Raw genomic sequence first — 18,399 nt, 5'->3', positions numbered from 1 at the left:
GGGTCCATATCTGAGCTCTGGCCCTCTGGGTCGGTTTTTTTTTTTTTTTTTTTTTTTTTTTTTTTTTTTTTGCGTTATGTGGGCCTCTCACTGTCGTGGCCTCTCTCGTTGCGGAGCACAGGCTCCGGACATGCTGGCTCAGCGGCCATGGCTTATGGGCCTAGCCGCTCTGCGGCATGTGGGATCTTCCCGGACCAGGGCACGAACCCGTGTCCCCTGCATCGGCAGGTGGACTCTCAACCACTGCGCCACCAGGGAAGCCCTGGGTCGGTTTTATAACTTTGAATCCCCACAAAGTGACTTGGGAATGAATAACGGTTTTGACCTTGACGATCTTTACCCGGGTCTGCACATATGTCTGGCTTACTTTGGCTAAATGTGTGTCCACAACCTGAACATCCACACATATGTCTACATAAATAAATCTATGTGTCCTTTGTTTAAAATAACTAATATTTTTAAAGCAGTTACAATATGCCAGACATCGTACACACACTCTCTCACTCTCTCTCTCTCTCTCTCTCTCTCGCTATCTTTCCCATTTAATTCTTACAACAATCCCATTATACAGATGAGGAAATAGAGGCACAGAAAAGTCCGTTTGCTCAAAGTCTCACAGATAATATGTTTGGATCCAGGATTTTTTACTCTATCACTTCAGATTTAACCACTATACTATAGACCCATGTTGGTGACAAGTCTTTTGGGACCTGAGTGTGTATCGGTGTCTCTCCCTGTGTACCCTCATTCAGGACCTCACCCTGTTGTTCAGACCCCGTGTGCAAGTGTGCAGATCTGTGGCCTAGTGTATGCAGATCCACGCTGGGGTCTGTAAATTTAGGTCTGAGCTTCTATGTCCAAACCTGTGTCCGTGAACGTGTGTGTGTGCGGACATATACGCACACTGGCTCATGCCTTAACTATCCTGTTCACATACACATACGAAGTTCTGTGCTGTGATTCTTGAAGCTGCAACCCATGTACACACAAATGAATTCCAGCTGAAAGTGCTGCCCATATCGGTTCCTGAGTTTGGAAGACTGGCTGTGCCTGTATGTTTGCCCATGACCTTGTGTGGCTACATCTGTGTCCTTGTAAGATACTGCGTTTGGCTGAGATGTCCAGACTCTGGGGCCAAGAATGTGTGTCCCACAGACTGAGTGGCCACACCCTTCTGGTGTCTGTGACAGCTCGGTGAACTTGAATGGCCGGTTTCAAGTGACCATCTGTCTGGACCTATATCCATTGTCCTTGTCTCTACTCCCAATCCCAGAGGACTGCCTGCCCTCCGGTCCTCTCCCTGTCCTCTCTCTCCCGGAGTCCTATAGCAAACGAGTGGGGGCTGAGGGCAGAGGGACAGTTCTGGGGAAAACAAGCAGCAGTTGTAAAAGCTAGAGAGAAGGCGGTGCTTAAAATTCCACAGGAGGGACATCTTAAGAAGTTGGGGAAAGGCAACAGGTGGAAAATGTATAGTGAGGTCAGGGTACAAGGAAGGTGTAGGGTGCAAGGGAGAGGACTCTGTCCTCGGGGATCTTCCTCTGTCTCCTCTCTCAGTGGCGCAGGATGACAGTGACAAGGTACTGAGTGTGCGCCCCACTCCCAGACATGGCTGGTGGCCCTCTTTGAGCATAGACGCCTTAACTGCGGTGGTCCCCTCATCTCCCCGCACTGGGTGCTCTCTGCAGCCCACTGCCAAACGCGCTATGAAGGCTTAGGGTCCTGACGGGCCGTGGCGGGAGGGTCTAGGGATCTCACAATCATGGATTCTGAGGAAAGGAGCTGGAGCCTGGGGACTGAGTTCCAGGTGTGTGCACGACTTTGGCACCTTGGTCTCTAAGAGGCAGAGGCTGAAACTATTGGCTTCGGGGCCTTGCGGAAAGGCTGATGGGATCTCCAGATTCCCAGAGGGTCAGGGGACCCAAAGTTGCCCACTCTCTGATCTTTCTGCCCACTCCTCACTCCATTTGCGGCTAACCGCTCACCCGCACAGCTCCACGGGAGTGCGCCTAGGCGAGCACAACCTGCGCCAGCGCGATGGCGCAGTGACTTCAGGGGACCCCTGGTCTGTGGGGATGTCCTGCAGGGCATTGTGTCCTGGGGTGATGTCCCCTGCGACACAACCACCAAGCCCAGTGTCTGTACCAAAGTCTGCAGCTACTTGGAGTAGATCAAGGAAACCATGAAGAGGAACTGACTATTCTGGGCTACCACCTGTGTCCCTGACTACACAGAAGCCCCCATGGCTGGCCAGCAGCCCCATCTTGACCTGGAACAGAACTGGGCCATCCCCCAAGGCCCCGTCCAAGACCCAGAGGTTAGCCAAGGACTTGCCCCTCTGAGACCAGAGCTGGTGCTTCAGGTCACCTGTTTGATACCAGAATAACAGAAAACACTGATGCAAGTTTCTCTGTGGAAGTTTCTGCAACTTACTTCTGGGGATGAAGGGAAACGGGGGCCACAGACTGGGTGGGGAACTCACGGCCACTATATACTGTTCCTTTTCACCCACTGCCCTGACGTTCATTCAGCATCTAGGACCGGCTATTTCATCTTGAGCGAAAGACCCAACCTCAGTCAGCCTGGGTTTCCCCCATCTCCTATTGCTTTCCTCAGAGGGTTGCTGTGAGGATTAAATGAGGTGATTCCTAGGAACTGATTTGAATAATGCCTGGCACTGAGAAAATACTCTGTGTTTCTGGACCCCAGTGAAAGAACGCAGCACACACTAGATGCTCAAGAATGACTTCATTTTCTTCAAGATCTAGGCTTCCTGGTCGCCATGGCGAAAAGGCAAAAACTCTCCTTTCCTTAGGCAGGTTCCTGACCTACAGCAGAGGTTGGGCCCCCGTGAGCTGCTTTGATTTTACTGAAGAGCCAGGAGAATGGGTTGGAAAGCTTAGAAATGGATGGACTTATCATTGAGGCTGCAGGAATCTAGCTCCTGACCCCCAAAATGTGATTTTTCAAGGTCACTGAACGTCAAGGCGCAGGAACCTGGCTCTTGAGACCTAAATAGTTTACGGAGGGGAGGGTGGATTGGAATTTGCAGAGACGATCTCGTGACCCTCTTTGGGACTTTGGAGGACGTGACCTTGAGCATCCGGATTTGGGGAACAAGGAGGAGGTGGGTATGGCGGCCCAACGTTGTTTGGGGGGGCATTAGATTTTGAAATGCTGGGAAATTTACACTGGGAACCGTTGAAACTTCGTATTCCTGCATCTGGGGACGCTAGGATTGGGTGACGGGCGCCTAAGATTTTATTATGAAAGGAGGAGTAGATTTAGGGGCCTGGACCCCAAATCTAGGAGTGCAAGAGTCAGGGCATTCTGAAATCGAAGGCTTACATTTCAGGGGGTTCGAGAAGCTGAGAAGCTGGTATCTTTGGCTACAAGGGGTGCAGGGAGAAAGGAAACAGAGCCCCACTGCTGGTGTTTGAGGGTCTAATGGGTCTTGGGGGTACATAGCCTCACTTGGGGTTAAGGTAGATGGGGTTTTGTGCTGGAGGTCAATGGTTCTTCCACCTTTGCCGTTTCTGCTCCCACCTGCCCCACCTCCACCTCCCCTCACCGGCTCTGTCCCCAAGAGCAAGGTCTCAGGAACGCCAGGCCCTGCCCTGTCTGGCCTCAGGCCCCAGGAATGCTTCCAGTGCGACTGAGGGCCTGCAGAGCAGCAGCTGTTCGCTCTCCCGCCCCTTCCACAAGCTCTGGGTGTGGGAGAGAGTTGTCCGGCCCCCAGGAAGCAGGGGCAGGGCCTTGGCCATATCTGGGTGCCAGCAGGGCAGGGGTGGGGCCCCGGGGGAATGAGGGCTTTAAAAGATTCCTCGGGGAGGCTCCCCGGCTCCAAGCTCACCGCCTGCCTGCCCCTGGACACCTCTGTCATCATGTGCTTCCCGGTTCTGTGCCTTGCCCTGTCCCTGGCAGGGACTGGTGAGACAGTGGGGAAGATGTGGGAGGGCGGTTGGGCCCCGATTCTCATGCTGCCCCCCGGCCCCGCTCCGTGACTCCTTGCCCTCCCACATGGTACCGCAGCCTGCACCCCTGCGACCCAGTCTAGCCCAGACCAGGACACCAGGCTCTCTCTTATCTCTCCCAGCCACACCCTAAAATCCAAACCGACCCCTCCTCAGTGTCACCTTGCTCGCACTAGGCCCCTGCTCCCTCGGGAATAATCAGACTTTTCTCCTCTTCCCCGCTCAGATCCCTGCCCCCATCCACTTTACTAAAGGGGGCAGATCCTGGGCCATCTCTGTCTCTCTCTTCCAAGGAGCCCCCCCAAACCCATCAGATTCTGGGACCCTCATCACCCCCTCCTATCCCTAGTTCTCTATGGCCCAGCGGTCCGGCCCTTGAGGCCCCAAATCCTACCACACCCTGGTGATTTTCCCCCTCCAGCTGTCAGCTCTCAACTAGCTCCTTCAGTCCTGACATCTGGTCCCCCGCCATCCCCCCAGGACCCCAAATTTCACTAGACACCTATGCTTCTTCAAAAACAGACTTTCTGGTCTGTGACTAGGTAGGCCTCCCATCTGGTAGCAGGGGTGGGTTCTGCAAATGTCACTTCCTCACCTCTTTGCTCCAGAACCCGCATCCCACAGCCCCAGCCTTTTCCCCCCAGGAAAATTATCCCGAACCCACAATCACATGCTCCTTTCCTTGGAGAATTTCCATCCTTCCCCAGGCTCCAGCCCTCTACCAACCAGAATCCCTCCTGTGCAGCTCTGGTTTTCTGGGAACCCGCCCACCAGGATCCCTACACGTACCTTCCCAGCCCAGCTGTCCTGCCCTAGGTACCCCAACATCTGATTCTAAAACCCCACATCAAGTGAGTTCTCTCTGTGTTCCCACAGCTGTTTGGCCCCTGATATGCCTCCTCATCCATTCCTGTCCTGGCACTGCTCCCAAGAAAACCCCAGATGCCTCCAGTAGCCTCAGACCATGAACCCCAACCCCATGAGAAGCACCCGATCCCAGAATAACTGTTATTCCACTCTCCCTTCTCCTGAGCTCCCTCGCAGTCTGACCCCAGCCTGGTCCCGGGGCCCTCACTCTTGTTAGAATGCCATTCCTAGACCCCAGGACCCCTTTCCCAGCCTAATCCTTTCATTCATTCTTTGATCCGGAACCCCCAATTCTCCCAAATCTCCCAGCCCCAATCCAGGAGCCCCCAAATTCCCCAGATGCTCTTCTTGGCCCCTCTAACCTAATTGCCCAGATCTGCATTCTTTCCAGAAGCCCCAAAAGCTCAGCCCAAGCCCTAACCATTTCATCAGCCCGAGAGCCCCTTAATCCCCCAAATCCTTCCCCCTGCAGCCTCTGACCTCGTCTCTTGGGGCCTCTATCCTCGGTTTCCCCTCTCAGAACCCACAGCCTCCTGTCCCACAGTCCGAGAACCCAAGTCTCCCGACCCCCTCACCAGATGCCTGCTCCAGATGCTGCCTTGCTGTTCCCTACCCTCATCCCGGGGGTCAGCTCTGCACTCAGCATAGCCTCCACACCCGGGACCAGCCACCAACCCGCAAGCCCAGGGGTGGCTCCGGAATCCCAGGCCCTTCCCAACACCCCCGGCCCACGTTCAGACCCCCAGCTCTGGTCCTCTACCCCCACGAACCTCCAATCACGCAGCTCAGCTCCCTCTACCAGCCCAGTCTCTGAGCCCCATTGCCAACTCCACCCGACCTGACCCAGCACCCCCGTCCACAGGCGCTGTGCCCCTTATCCAGTCCCGGATCATAGGAGGCCATGAGTGTAGGAAGCATTCCCAGCCCTGGCAGGTGGCTCTGTACCGCTTCAGCAGCTTCCAGTGTGGAGGCGTCCTGGTGGACCCCCAGTGGGTGCTCACAGCTGCTCACTGCAGGAGCGAGTGAGTAGGGGCAGGGGGTCTGGAGGGGGGGCACACACAGGATAACCCTCGGATAACCTCAGGGGAGGCTGGGGGGCCTGAGGCAGAGAGGGGAGGTTGTGGTCCAGGGTCACAAGGAGAGGGACAGGGCTGAGACTCGATGACCCCAGGGAAGCCCTCTCCACGGTTGCCTGGGTCTCTTGGGTCTGTCCTGTTGTCTCTCTTTCTATGTCTGCCTCTGTCCTATCTCTGTGTGTGTCTCAGTAACTGGCTCTGCTGTGGGTCTCTCTGTGTGACTATGATTGGTGTCTCTCTCCCTCTCTCTTCTGTCTCCATTTCTCTGTGTCTCTCCCTCTCTGTCCATCTCAAGTCTCTGCTGCCATCTCTGTCACCTGTGTCTCATCCTCCATCTCTCTGCCCCGTCTCTCTGTCTCTCTGGGTCTCTGCCTCACTCCCTCTCCCATCACTACTGAGCACACCTCCACCCCAGAGAAATGGAAGAGATGATCCATCCCTGGGCAGCCCCTCCCTCCAGGCCAATCATCCACTCCAGGGGGACACAGAGAAGGTCTAGTGTCAGCTGGAACTGGGTGGGGGCAGTGGAGGGAAGGAAGAAGGAGGAGGAAGGAGAAGAGGAGAGAGGGAGCTGGGGCAGAAAGGGGACGCCGACCTTGGGCTGGGGGCCAGGCCACCCGCCTGCTGGGGAACCAGCCTCGCAGCCCCAGCTGCGGCTGAGCTGGCCGCCCCGCCCCGCCCCGCCCCTCCCCATCCCCCTCCCCGCCCCCTCCCCATCCCCCTCCTGTGCTTCTCCGTTTTTTCTCTCTCTCTCTCACCCCTTTGCCTCCTCTGCCTCTATTTCTCATTCTCTCTCCTTCCTTTCTGCTCTCTTCCTCACTTGGTCCGTTTCTCAGTCTCCTGCCTCGTTCTGTCTTTTCCCTCCCTTCCTCTTTGTTTAGTCTGTTCTTCACGGTCTCTGTCTCTTCCTCCTCCTGTCTCCTATGTGCTCCCTCTATCTCACTGTCTCCCCTCCATCTTTCCCACCCTCTCTACTGTTCTAAGCTCTTCTTTTACTCCATTTTAGTCTGTCTCTGTCTGTGACATCGTCACATTCTTTCATCTATTTACTCGCAGTCTCTTTGTTTTCTGTGACTCTGTATCTTCCCTCGGTCTCTCTCTCTCTCTCCCTCACTCCCCCCCTTCCTGTTTCTCTTTCTCATTTTGGACCCTTCCTCATGCCCTCCCTTTCTGCCTCCTCTCTCATTCTCATCGTCTCCACCCTCTCCTTCACCAGCAATTACCAGCTCTGGCTGGGTCGCCACAACCTGTTTGAGGACGAAGACACAGCCCAGTTTGCCCATGTCAGTAAGGACTTTCCACACCCCGATTTCAACCTGAGCCTCCTGAAGAACGACACCCTCCCCACAGGGGAGGACTACAGCCATGACCTCATGCTGCTCCGCCTGGAGGGGCCCGTCCAGATCACAGAGGATGTGCAGGTCCTGGAGCTGCCCACCAAGGAACCCCAACTGGAGAGCACCTGCTATGCCTCTGGCTGGGGCAGCATCGAACCAGCTAAGTGTACGCCAGGGCCACACCGTGCAGCCTGGAGCCCAGGCACCTGGGTGTAAGGGAGGAGGGGGCTGGGGACCTGGACTCCGGAGTCTGGGGAAGGAGGGCTTAGGGGGTGGGGTCTGGCCACAGCCGTGTTTCTCCCTGGCCTGTAGTCATTTACCCAGATGATCTCCAGTGTGTGGACCTTACTGTCCTGCCCAATGAGGTGTGTGCCAGTGCCCACTCCGAGAAGGTGACAGAGTTCATGCTGTGTGCTGGACACCTGGAGGGCGGCAAGGACACCTGCGTGGTGAGCCAGCCTGTCCCCCGGAGTCTTGAAGTGCTGGGGGAGGGGACTCAGATTCTGGACTGGGGTTCAGAGCTAAGCAGGCATCTGTCTCCATAGCTTCCCAGCTGTAGCTCTCTGCCCCCTTTCCTTCCTGTATCCCCATCCCGGTATCCTGTGTATCTCCCTCCTGCACATAATTAATAGTTCACCTCTCCTCTAACACAAGCTTACTGTCCAGTCAGAGAAAGCTTCTCCGGAGAGGTGACATCTGACAGGAGCCCTGAGGGTGGGAGTGTCCTATAGATGGGTCCTCCCCACCGATCTGTCTGCAGGGACCATCCTCCTCCTGGATCCACCCCCCCCCAACCCCGGGGAAGAAACTGGACCCTGAGGTCCCATCCCCACTGGCAGGACTCGAGCCACTGTCTCCTCTGTTGGAATCCCCGCTGATGTTCCGGGAGTGGACTCTGGAGACAATGGTCTCTTTCCCCAGAGATGGGGAGTCGCTGTCTGGATCTGTGCACCCAGGTCCAAGTGCTGGAGCCCCCCAGGCCCAGCTAACCTCTCTCACGCTCTCCCCCTCCCCCTTGCGCTGTAGGGTGACTCAGGGGGCCCGCTGATCTGCGAGGGTATGTTTCAGGGAATCACGTCATGGGGCCACATCCCGTGCGGTGCCCCCAATAAGCCCTCCATCTACACCAAAGTGATTTTGTATGTGGATTGGATCAAGAAGACCATGGCTGACAACCCCTGAATGCCCCCGCCCTGTCCCTTACCCCCAGTAAAATCGAACATGCATCAACTCCTGGTGTCATTTGGCCTTCCAGACGCTAGACACCTGGGAACTCGGGACCCATCCGGCCCAGACTAGAGCCTCCCCAGCCCTCCCGGTCTCTCTCGGCGGGAGATGTGCAGTTACGATCAGAGGGGAAAGGAAGGATCAGAGGCAGGTGTGGACAAAGAGGCAGAGAAAGGCTCAGACCCCAAAGGACAAGGCAAGAACTCTGAGCCCCACTCTGCCCTGGGGGAGAGCATGAAACGGAGGCTCGGACTCTGAGAGATAGGGCCCACGTTTTATTGTGGCAGGGAAGCCAGGAAGGGGCGGGGGGTATAATTGCAAGCCACACCTCCCTGGGGAGGGGTCTGTTCCGCCGAGGAGCGTGGCTACATCAAAGGCTAGGCAGTGTCGTGTCGGCCCGGGTCAAGACTGGACATCCTGGGGCGGTGCTGGCCCTCGGAGAGGTAGGAATTCCTATGATGAAGTGCGGCTTCGGGCCGCGGCCAGCGAGGGCTGGACACCTGGGGGCGGGGCCTAGCTAGGCTCGGGGGCGGGGCCACACCAACAGGCCACACAGCACAGGCGGAGTGCAGAACTGGAGGGGGCGGTGTTGGACTTCCGGGGTGGGGGCAGGGTGAGGACTGAGCGGGAACCGAACCGCCAAAGGAGGGCCCTGGCTCGAGGGGTGGGGCTTTGTCACCTGTTCTCGGGGGGTTCTTAGGGAGTGGGACCTCCAGGGAAGTCTAGTCTCGGGCGCGTGGCCAGGATGAAATGGGTGGGCCCGGCACCTGGCGGCGGTGAGGCGTCAGTGTCCTGAGAAGCTCGGGTGCAATTGCTTAGAGAGGCTTAGACGGGGGTTCTTGGGGAGGAAGTGAACTGGGCTCTTCCTCGGTGCTCTTCGAGTCTGGGTCTGACCGCTGCTGTTCGGACATGAACTTCAGGGTGCTCTGCTGCGAGACGCACCGCCGGTGGTTCAGCCGCTGCTCCATGGAGGGCCCCCTTTTGCCCCACATGCCCACGTAGTTTAAGTAGCTCAGGGTTCCTGGGGGTGGGGGCCAGATGGGCTGGTGGACTCCGAACCCCGCCCTAGGCCCCGCCCTGTCCCTCGAGGCTGACCTCCCCGGGGGTCCGCCCCAATCTGGCCAGAAGCCCTGCCTGGTATTCTCCCCGGGTTCCGCCCCCTGCCCTGCCGAGACCCCGCCCCTCCCTCCCGAGGCCCTGCCCTCACCGGCCCCCAGCGTCACGGCGCCGGCGCCCCAGCACAGGTAGGTGGTCACCAGGTAGGATACCTGTGGCCTCGGTTGGAGCGTCTCGCAGTTGGCTACAAAGAGCGTCAGGCTGAGGACAACCAGGAGCCCTGCACTGGGGGTGGGGCCAGAGACGGACACGAGGCTGGACAGGGACCCCGAGGCCCCCAGAAAGAGAAAAGAGACACATCCTCTCCCACCCTCCGTGACAAGGGCGCGCGCGCGCAAACGCACACACAAGACAGACAGAAAGATACCAGGAGGGGGCGGAAAGAAAGAGTGGGAACCAGGAAGAGAGTGAGAGGCCCAGCACACTCACCCCGACGGAGAAGGATATAGAACTGAGAAACACACAGGGAGGGTGGGACGGAGAGCCCAAGAGGCATTCAAAGACAGACACCCAGCAGGACAGAAACTCTGAGACACACAGAGCCAGAAAGAGGAGAGGGGAGAGATGCTGAGGTAGGGAGGGCACCCCTTGCCCCAGGGAAACACTTACCGATGCAAAAGCTGAGGGAACTGAAGATCAGGTCCGCCTTGTTAAGGCGGCGGAACACTGGCCGGAAGGAGAAGCCCATGGCCGGGAGGAGGACCAGACACAGGGTCAGGGCCAGGATCATGAAGCCCGTGCTCATGTGGATGAGAACTGGAAGGAGAGGGGGAAGTGCCCAGGGTCATCCTCCCAACTCATCCCCACTCACAGCCCTGAGCAACATCCCCAACAGACACCCCCAAACTTTAGCTACAGACATCCTCGAAATCACCCCCACTGCCCTCGCCAAAGTCACCTCCTTGAAACCCCAAAATGACTCCCACTCTCACAAAGTCCACCCCACGTACCCATAAAGTTAACCCAAAGTCTTTAAAAACCCACTTGCTTTAAAAATTGTGAATCACTGTGTTGTACACCTGACACTTATATAATACTATAAGTCAACTACCTCAATTCTTAAAAAAGTCATCCCCACTTGCACCCTCAAAGAGGTGCCAAATCACCCTCTCTTACCCCAAAGTCAGTCCTAGACACTCTCATGATCAACTCCACACATACCTCCAACGTCACCCCACAGATAGCACTTGAGTCACCCCCACTCACATCCTCAAGTTCACCCCACAGAATCATCTCTATTATTTCTAGAGTCATCCCTACAGTCACCCCTAAAGTTATTCATACTCCCAAACGATGTCCCACAGCAAATTACATTAATAACCTTCCATACCAATCCCAGGCACTCCCAATAGTACTCTTAGTCACTTTAATCACCTTTCAAGTCACACTACTTCTCTCCCACTCTTACCCCAAGTTTCCCTAATGACCCCACTCACACCCCCAGACCTCCCCAGGTATCTCAATGTCACCCCCATTCACACCCTAGAGCCCCTCACAGACATTCTCCAAATCACCCTCCTGACATCCCCCAGAGCACACACACAGATGTACACACAAGAAAATTTCCAAATACTCTAAAACCAAAGTACCTAAAAGACGTAATCACACTCGGTTTAAAATTGATATTTATCCAATTTGCATTTCAGTATGACAAGAGTTTCGGCTCCTTCTGAGAATTACGCTTCTCCCTTTCAGCCCTTTCCTACTTTGCCTACTTTTGAGCAGTGCAAGACTATTTCAGCCAAATGAGCTAAGACTCCATTTGCTTTGTTTCTGGCAAACTGCACATATTACAAAATAGCAATAGTGCTCTCAGGATCAATCACATAATCCTGGTTGAGAGTTTTTCATGACATACCCTGCCCTCTAGGGCCACAGAGGTAGTCATGTGACTCTGGCTGAGCCAATCACAGTGCCCCATGACCCAGACAGTGGTGATAGGCTCAAACATGGGCACATGACCAAAGCCAGCCAATCAAGCTCTTCCCGGGGACTTTTTCTAACTGAAGCTGTCAGGGACCAGCTCTTTCTTCTCTGATCAAGAGGATTATGAGCTTGGAGCTGCCTGAGCCTTGGACCCAAGCTCCTAGGTGACAGGAGAACTGAGAGTAAAACTAAGAAGAAAAAGCAGACAAGAGGAGGAGAGAAAGAGAGTTGAGATGACACTCAAGTCCCTGGCTCTTGTCATCCCAGAGACAAGCCCACTCTGTAGTTTGGTCAGAAGGGACGGCCGTTTGCAGCTTACCTCCGCACCATGCATTTCGCCTTCCTGCCGTTCCTCACTTGAAGTCCCAGTTATAAGACAGTCAGTACGTTGCATTGCTCTAGTCACCATGCTTGGTTTGGGGGTAGGTACCTTGTGAGCCAGTCACACAGGACTTTTGCAGGAAATTTCTGCACTATTTTTCCTGCCAGACCTGAGGTCTGAGTTGTTAGCAGTTCTGCCAGTCATTCTTCTGTCTGCTTTCAGGTTCATTCCCCACCCTTCTCTGTTCTACATTACAAGGACTACATTTCCCAGCCTCCTTTGCTCACTGACTTATCTCTGTTTGGCTCATGGGAGGCACTGGCAAAAGACTGGCTCTAGGGGGATGGGACAAGCCAGGGTAGTTATCCTCCTCTCTCTCTGCCTCAGTTGGTGTCTTCAGCCATCGATGCATTTCTTCGGTGATTGTAGCCACCTCTAAGCAAATCTCAGCATGAGTCTGTGCCTTCCAGATGGCTCCAACTTCCAGGCTCCAGTAATACTACTTCTTCCCTTTGTTCTTCCGGCGTAGGGGCCTGGCAGCTTGCTGAGTTGCTAATCCCTGATTTGCCTCACCATTCCTACTCGGCTTCTCAGCTCTTCTGTTACCCATGAAGCCAATTCCCTATATTTACTTCCCTCTGAAGCCCCTAGAATGATTGTTTTTTCCTGACTGGATCCTGCCTTGCCACTACATGGAGCCTTGAGAATGAAGCCCACTCGAGTAAGTAACCAAGAAACAGACAGCAATGTCTGATGCGGTCACTTGGACCGCTGAACGCAGCCATGTCTGAAAGCGTTTCTACCCCCATACTTTTTCACTTAGGTGAGCCTGTAAATTCCTTCACTCAAGCTAGTTCAAGTTAGAGTTTCTACCGCCTGTGATCCAAAGACTTATGACTAATTCAGGTCCCTTCTGTAGGCTCCTGGCAAGGAGCACAGGATTCAGTACTGCCTGAATACCACCCACCAACATCACAGTCAAACCCTAAAACACACACACACACACACACACACACACACACACACACAACCGTAATTGAATGTTCGGCAAAGGTGGAGAATTTAGACTACATAAAAATCCTAAATTTCTGCACCTAAAAAATAATTAAAACCTTCACAACCTATTTGTTATTTCTTATGCCAACCACAAAGCTTTGTATATTCTTAGCATTCAATAATGGTGATTTACCTTTAAAAGAGAACTGTAATACTGCTATGTGTGCTTTTTAAATGACATATAAGTAAATACATACCTGCCTATGTGTGTGTATGTATATATATTCTGATGCGTATATAACCATAGCCATTTTCTCATATATGCAGAGAATATGACCAGCAGAACACACAAGGGCTTAAAATGGCTTAGTGACATCGGTTGCCCCCAGGAAGGGCAACTGGGAGGGACGGGGGACAAAAATGAGAGGGAGACGTTTGCATTTTTTAAAATGTTGAACCACGTAAATATATTACCTGTTCAAATAAAATAAAAGTCATTTAAATTTTAAAATAAGGAAAAAATTTTAAATCGCACAGAGGGATTCCCTGGCGGTCCAGTGCTTAGGACTCTGCGCTTTCACCGCCAAGGGCCCAGGGTTCAATCCCTGGTGGGGGAACTAAGATCCCAAAAGCTGCGTGGTGCAGACAAAAAGTAAAATAAAATAAAGTAAAGTAAAATCGAATAAAATCACACAGTTAACATTTTAGAACAAATGAGGAATGTACTGAATATTCACCATTCTTTTTTGTCTTCCCAGCACCTTTGAACACCAGTCCTACGTTTGGGGAATTTCCCAATGTTTGTATCCACACTTCCCGGCAAGAAAACCAGCCTCTTACTGCTAGGACCTCAGCACGCGACCAGGTTCCACCAATGAAATACAGCCAAGCTAAACTTGGAATCAGCAGCCGGGAGAAATAGCCGTGAAATCTATTCTAGTCGGGGTGGCTGCAACTACCTCCAGGGTCCTGGGGCAGCAGAGAAAGAGGTTCCCCAGGGGAGTCCAGGCCTGGAGAGACTGGGTTCCACACGTCAAGCTCCAGTGTGTGTGACCAGTCAGCCAGTCCTGATCGCTCCGTCCCTGGAGCCCAGTTCCCTGGCCTCACAGAGAGTCTATAAGCGCCGCGATATCCTGGGTAAATCTATTTTCTGCTTAAACCAGCTTGAATTGGCTTCTGCTGCTTGTCATGAGAATCCTGACTTCCATATGGGGAGCGTATATCAAAGCCTTACAAAATTTCATCAGCCCTTTGGAAGGACTGCTATTCTGCTCTTGGGAATATATCCCCCAAGAGGAATCATGCTCAAAGAAAGTACTGTAAACAGAGGGGGAAATTGTGCCCAGTTGCCTTTGCCCACCCAGCATCCAGTCCCGTTCTTCTGGCAAGAGCAACCTGATAGTGTCCGGAGGAACTCTCTGCCCACCCTCTGTCCTTGGGATTCTGACAGAAATGACCCCCTCCGTTGACTCTTTAAGAAAAGCATGTGATTCAGACCCAGGCAAACACAGCATGACGTCCTCCTGACCACAGCAAATGATTCAGGGAGGAGTGAGAAATCCCAGGGCAGTTAATCTGATCCCATCGGCGCTAATGCTGAGACCTCTGTGTGAGGACCACAGAAGAAAACGTATTCTCTTTTCTTCATCGTTGCTTACAGGAAAAAAATGGGACCCGGGAGCTGCTGAGAGCCCCACTGCCACTGTGTGAGCACAGCTTGCCTGAGGGCCCAACACAAAGGAATCCTTCGAGGAGAGATGGCAAGAGACAGGTACCTTTTGAGCACCTGCATCCCGAAGCAGGGACAATTTATGCCTGCAGACTTTTCCAAAACTTGAAACCAGCTTGAGTTTGAGAGGTATGAGAGAAAGAGGTACTCAGAATAAATAAATAAGATTAATACCACACAATATTCTGGAAGTTTTATGAGCACTTAAGTGAGATCTGAAATGAAGGTAGGTACACGGGCTGGTGGGGTGGCGGATCCTTATAATAATAAGAAGAAATCTGGGTGTAGCCCTTACTCTGTGCCAGGCACTCTTCTAATTCCTTTACGTGTTTTAACTCACGTATTCCTCAAACAGCCCATGCACTGGTACCACTATCACTGACATTATAGAAATGAGGAGACTGAGGTACCCAGCGGTGAAGGAATATGCCCAAGGTCACCCAGCTACCACGTGTCTGAGCCAGGATTCAAACCCGGAGCTCTGGCTCCAGGGCCTGGGCTGCCCCTGTGGCAATGCTCAACAGCGCTGGAAACGCGGAGACCTACAAGGAGGCAAAATGTTTCTGGAGGAGCTGGAAGGCTCTTGTTATCTTAAAAAAAAGAAACCACCATTTTCAAAAGAGTGAGAGAGAGAATGATGGTGTCTAGTCGCCTAGTCATGAGGCAGGTTGGGTTTTGGCCAAGTGTAACGCCCATCTTCCCATGAGCAATGACAGTCCTGTTTCCTCATAAGCCCACATATAACTCCAGGAAGCTCCCTCCTAAGGCCTTCAGAGAATCTCCAGAGACCCTCTCAAGAATTCTAAAGATTCCCGCCCCCCCCAACCAAGAACACCCGAAGAGACTCCCCCAGAGATTCTCTCCCCTGATCATCTCCAGAGACCACCCCGCCCCCAGAGCACCCCAGGCTCCTACTGACCGGTGACTTGGCCCAGGCTGGCGCACTTGTGCTTCCCGCAGCTGGTCCAGAGGCCCAGGTAGCCAGTGTAGGAGCCCTGCAGGTAGGCCATACGCCCATCCAACACGCTGAGCAGCATCAGGGTCGCCAGGATGTTGAAGACAAGACACCAGCCCCGCAGGACAAACTTGCGGTCCTCCTCCCAGGAAGAGGCTTGATCCGCTGGGAAAGAATAGAGTTCTGGACGCCTGGCTCTGCCCGCATCACTCTGTTGCATCCTAGTCTCCATGTTCGAACACAGCCACGTCCCCACCCCCACCCTAACCTTGCCTTTTACCCCATTCTCAATCCGCTTCCACCCACAGCCATCTTCCCATCCCCACCCAAACCGCAATCCCAGTTTCATCCCCATCTCTGTTTCCTGTCCCATCCCAGCACCACCCACAGCCCCGTGCCATCCCCACTATTCTCCCTGTCCTAAGCCCTGAACACAGCCCCATTCCCATCTCTAACGCTAACGCACATCTCCTCTCCCACCCACTACCCAGCCTAAACCCAAACCAACTTGTTTTGTCTCCAACCTCATCCTCTGCTCCCTATTCCGCAAAGCCCAGCTCCATCTCCACCCTCAACATCATCCCCTTATCTCCATCCCTGTCACATATCCCAACCCAGGACACAGACAGCTATGACACAGGTTCCAAAGTGTGTTCACGAGGCCGAGACCCATGGTGCCGAAAGGGTGAACACGGGTGGTGCCCCCGACATTCACCAAGGGCTGTGATCTGCCAACCTTCCAGCTGGCAGGGACCCTGACCCCGCACTGCTCACTCACCTCCAGCTACGCTGGACTTCACAGGGTCCCTCCCACACACCAACAGACTACCTTGGGGCCTCTACACCCTGAGTTCATGCTCTGATTCATGCTTCTCCCTCTACCTCTCTGACCCAGCCATGACCCCTTCCTGACCCAGTCCTGACCCCACCAAGACCCTACACTGAGCCCACCCTGACCCAGCCCAAGCCCCCATATCTCTCACACGGGGCTAGGGTAGAACATGAGTCCATGGCCAACGTCCCAACCTCCTGGAACCCCTCCAACTGTCATGGAACCTGCCCCCTGCCCCCAGGCCAGGCCAGACTGAAGCCCTGAGGCCTGCCTTAGGACAGCAGGAGAGACCAAGGAACACAGAAGAGGGGACCGAGAGATTCAAACCCCAAGGGACAGAGCCTGACCCCGGAGAGACCAGTGGACTTCCAGGTGGCCATGGAAATGCCTGGAAAGAGGGGATGAGGCAGTTGGAAGGTTGTTGAGTGCATCTGGGGACTGGCCTTGTCCCTCATCTCCACATGGCCCAGAAGTCCCAATCTGGCCAGCAGAGCTCTCAGCCAGAGTCCTTTCCAGTAGCTCCCAGCAACACCCAAGGCGAGACCCAAGACCCTTCGTCAACTACCTTCAGGCCCCGGATCAGTCCCCAAGACTCTCAGCCCAATGTTCAGGGTCACCGGGTCAGTCCCCAAGACTCTCAGCCCAATGTTCAGGGTCACCGGGTCAGTATCCAAGAGCTGCTGCCCAATGTTCAGGGTCGCCGGGTCAGTCCCCAAGACTCTCAGCCCAATGTTCAGGGTCACCGGGTCAGTATCCAAGAGCTGCTGCCCAATGTTCAGGGTCACCGGGTCAGTATCCAAGACACACCGTCCATCACCTACAGTCGCTGTTTCCATACCCGAGGTGTCCCACCAGTTTTCCAAACTCGCCACTTCAGTAACCAAAACCCTTCATTAGCTGCTCGCGCCCCCCTGACCAAAGTAAAATCAGTTACCTACAATAGTCAAATTAGTATCCAGCCAACGACCCAGAGTTTCCACTCAAGTCTTCAAAGCTCCAAGTCACCAAACCGGGCCAGAGTCGATGTCCCCCCATCAATTACTCGCAGCCCCGAGGCCAGTGTCAAAAGCGTCGAATCAATTATCTGGACCTCCCAGGAGAGTATCAAAGACACTTCGGACGGCTCCCAAACCAACCAACATCCTCCAGAAAGCAGCATTCACAGCTTACCATCAGGCAGCTCCACTGAGAGCAGTCCTGGCAGGTAAGAGGCAGGAGTCCACGGGGTGGGCCAGATTTGGGGCCAGAGTCCTGGGGGAGGGGTATCAGGCAAAAGTCGGGTACCAGAAGCATGGTCAGTATATGAGGCTAGAGGTTGGAACGTAGGTGTGGCAGGGCTTGAAAGCTGGACCTGAAGGCTGGCCCTGGGTGGGGCTCGGCATAGAGGCTGGACCTATGATTCAACCTAGAGACTGCATCTGGGAGTGGCAGGGCCGGAAGCTAGATCTGGCGGCCAGGGAGCCTAGAGGCTGTATCTGGGTGAGCGTGTCCTAGAGGTAGGACCTGGCGGATACAGGGAATGGAGAATGGACATAGGGAAGATAGAGTCTGAAAGTTAGACTGGGTGGGACTCTGACAGTTGGACCTGGGCTGGCTGGCCGGACTCGGTGCTGACACTGGTGGTGGGCAATCTGCTGCAGGTTTCTGGAGACGTGTAGACGCAGCCACTCCCAGCTGCCCAGGGGCTGGCGGCTGCTGCATGAGGCCAAGAAGATCAGTCGACGGCTGAGCCTGGCGCTGAGCCTGGCCGGCTTGGTAATCATCGGCCTCGTCTGTCTGGGCCAGCCCTGGATCCACTTCCAGGTGCCGCTGGCGCCCCCTGGGGACCCTGCTGGCTCCCAGACCATCCCCATCGATACCATCTTCTTTGTGCGGTGCTCTGACATCTCCTGCCTGCCTGAGTACGACCAGAATGCTTGTAAGGCCTGCCTTATACTCACCATTCCTGGGACTCCTCTTTCCTCTTTGGTCCAGAGACCCCTTTCTGCCTCCCCTGGGTTGGTCCTCCCTTCTCCCCGGAAGGGTCCTCGCCGCCTCAGAACCAG

General features: G+C 54.4%; 2 protein-coding genes across 2 annotated transcripts; one reads left to right on the top strand and one right to left on the bottom strand.

Annotated features, from left to right (window-relative positions):
* The first annotated feature begins 3,881 nt into the window (after positions 1-3,881).
* On the top strand, positions 3,882-8,760 carry LOC117309164 (kallikrein-1). Its single transcript, XM_033845639.2, has 5 exons — positions 3,882-3,927; positions 5,701-5,860; positions 7,131-7,417; positions 7,564-7,700; positions 8,278-8,760. The coding sequence occupies exons 1-5, from the start codon at positions 3,882-3,884 to the stop codon at positions 8,431-8,433; spliced, it is 786 nt and encodes a 261-aa protein (XP_033701530.1). The 3' UTR covers positions 8,434-8,760.
* A 533-nt stretch (positions 8,761-9,293) lies between these two features.
* LOC117309178 (transmembrane protein 202-like) lies at positions 9,294-16,499 on the bottom strand. The gene is made up of 5 exons (XM_073796675.1): positions 16,301-16,499; positions 15,487-15,687; positions 10,204-10,350; positions 9,686-9,814; positions 9,294-9,499 (listed from the first exon to the last, which is right to left on the bottom strand). The coding sequence occupies exons 2-5, from the start codon at positions 15,602-15,604 to the stop codon at positions 9,294-9,296; spliced, it is 600 nt and encodes a 199-aa protein (XP_073652776.1). The 5' UTR covers positions 15,605-15,687; positions 16,301-16,499.
* Positions 16,500-18,399: the final 1,900 nt, after the last annotated feature.

This window comes from Tursiops truncatus, chromosome 19 (assembly GCF_011762595.2).
Source record: "Tursiops truncatus isolate mTurTru1 chromosome 19, mTurTru1.mat.Y, whole genome shotgun sequence".
NCBI lineage: Eukaryota > Metazoa > Chordata > Mammalia > Artiodactyla > Delphinidae > Tursiops > Tursiops truncatus.
Note: the sequence above shows the minus strand (reverse complement) of the source record. Positions and strands in the feature narration are given on the sequence as shown.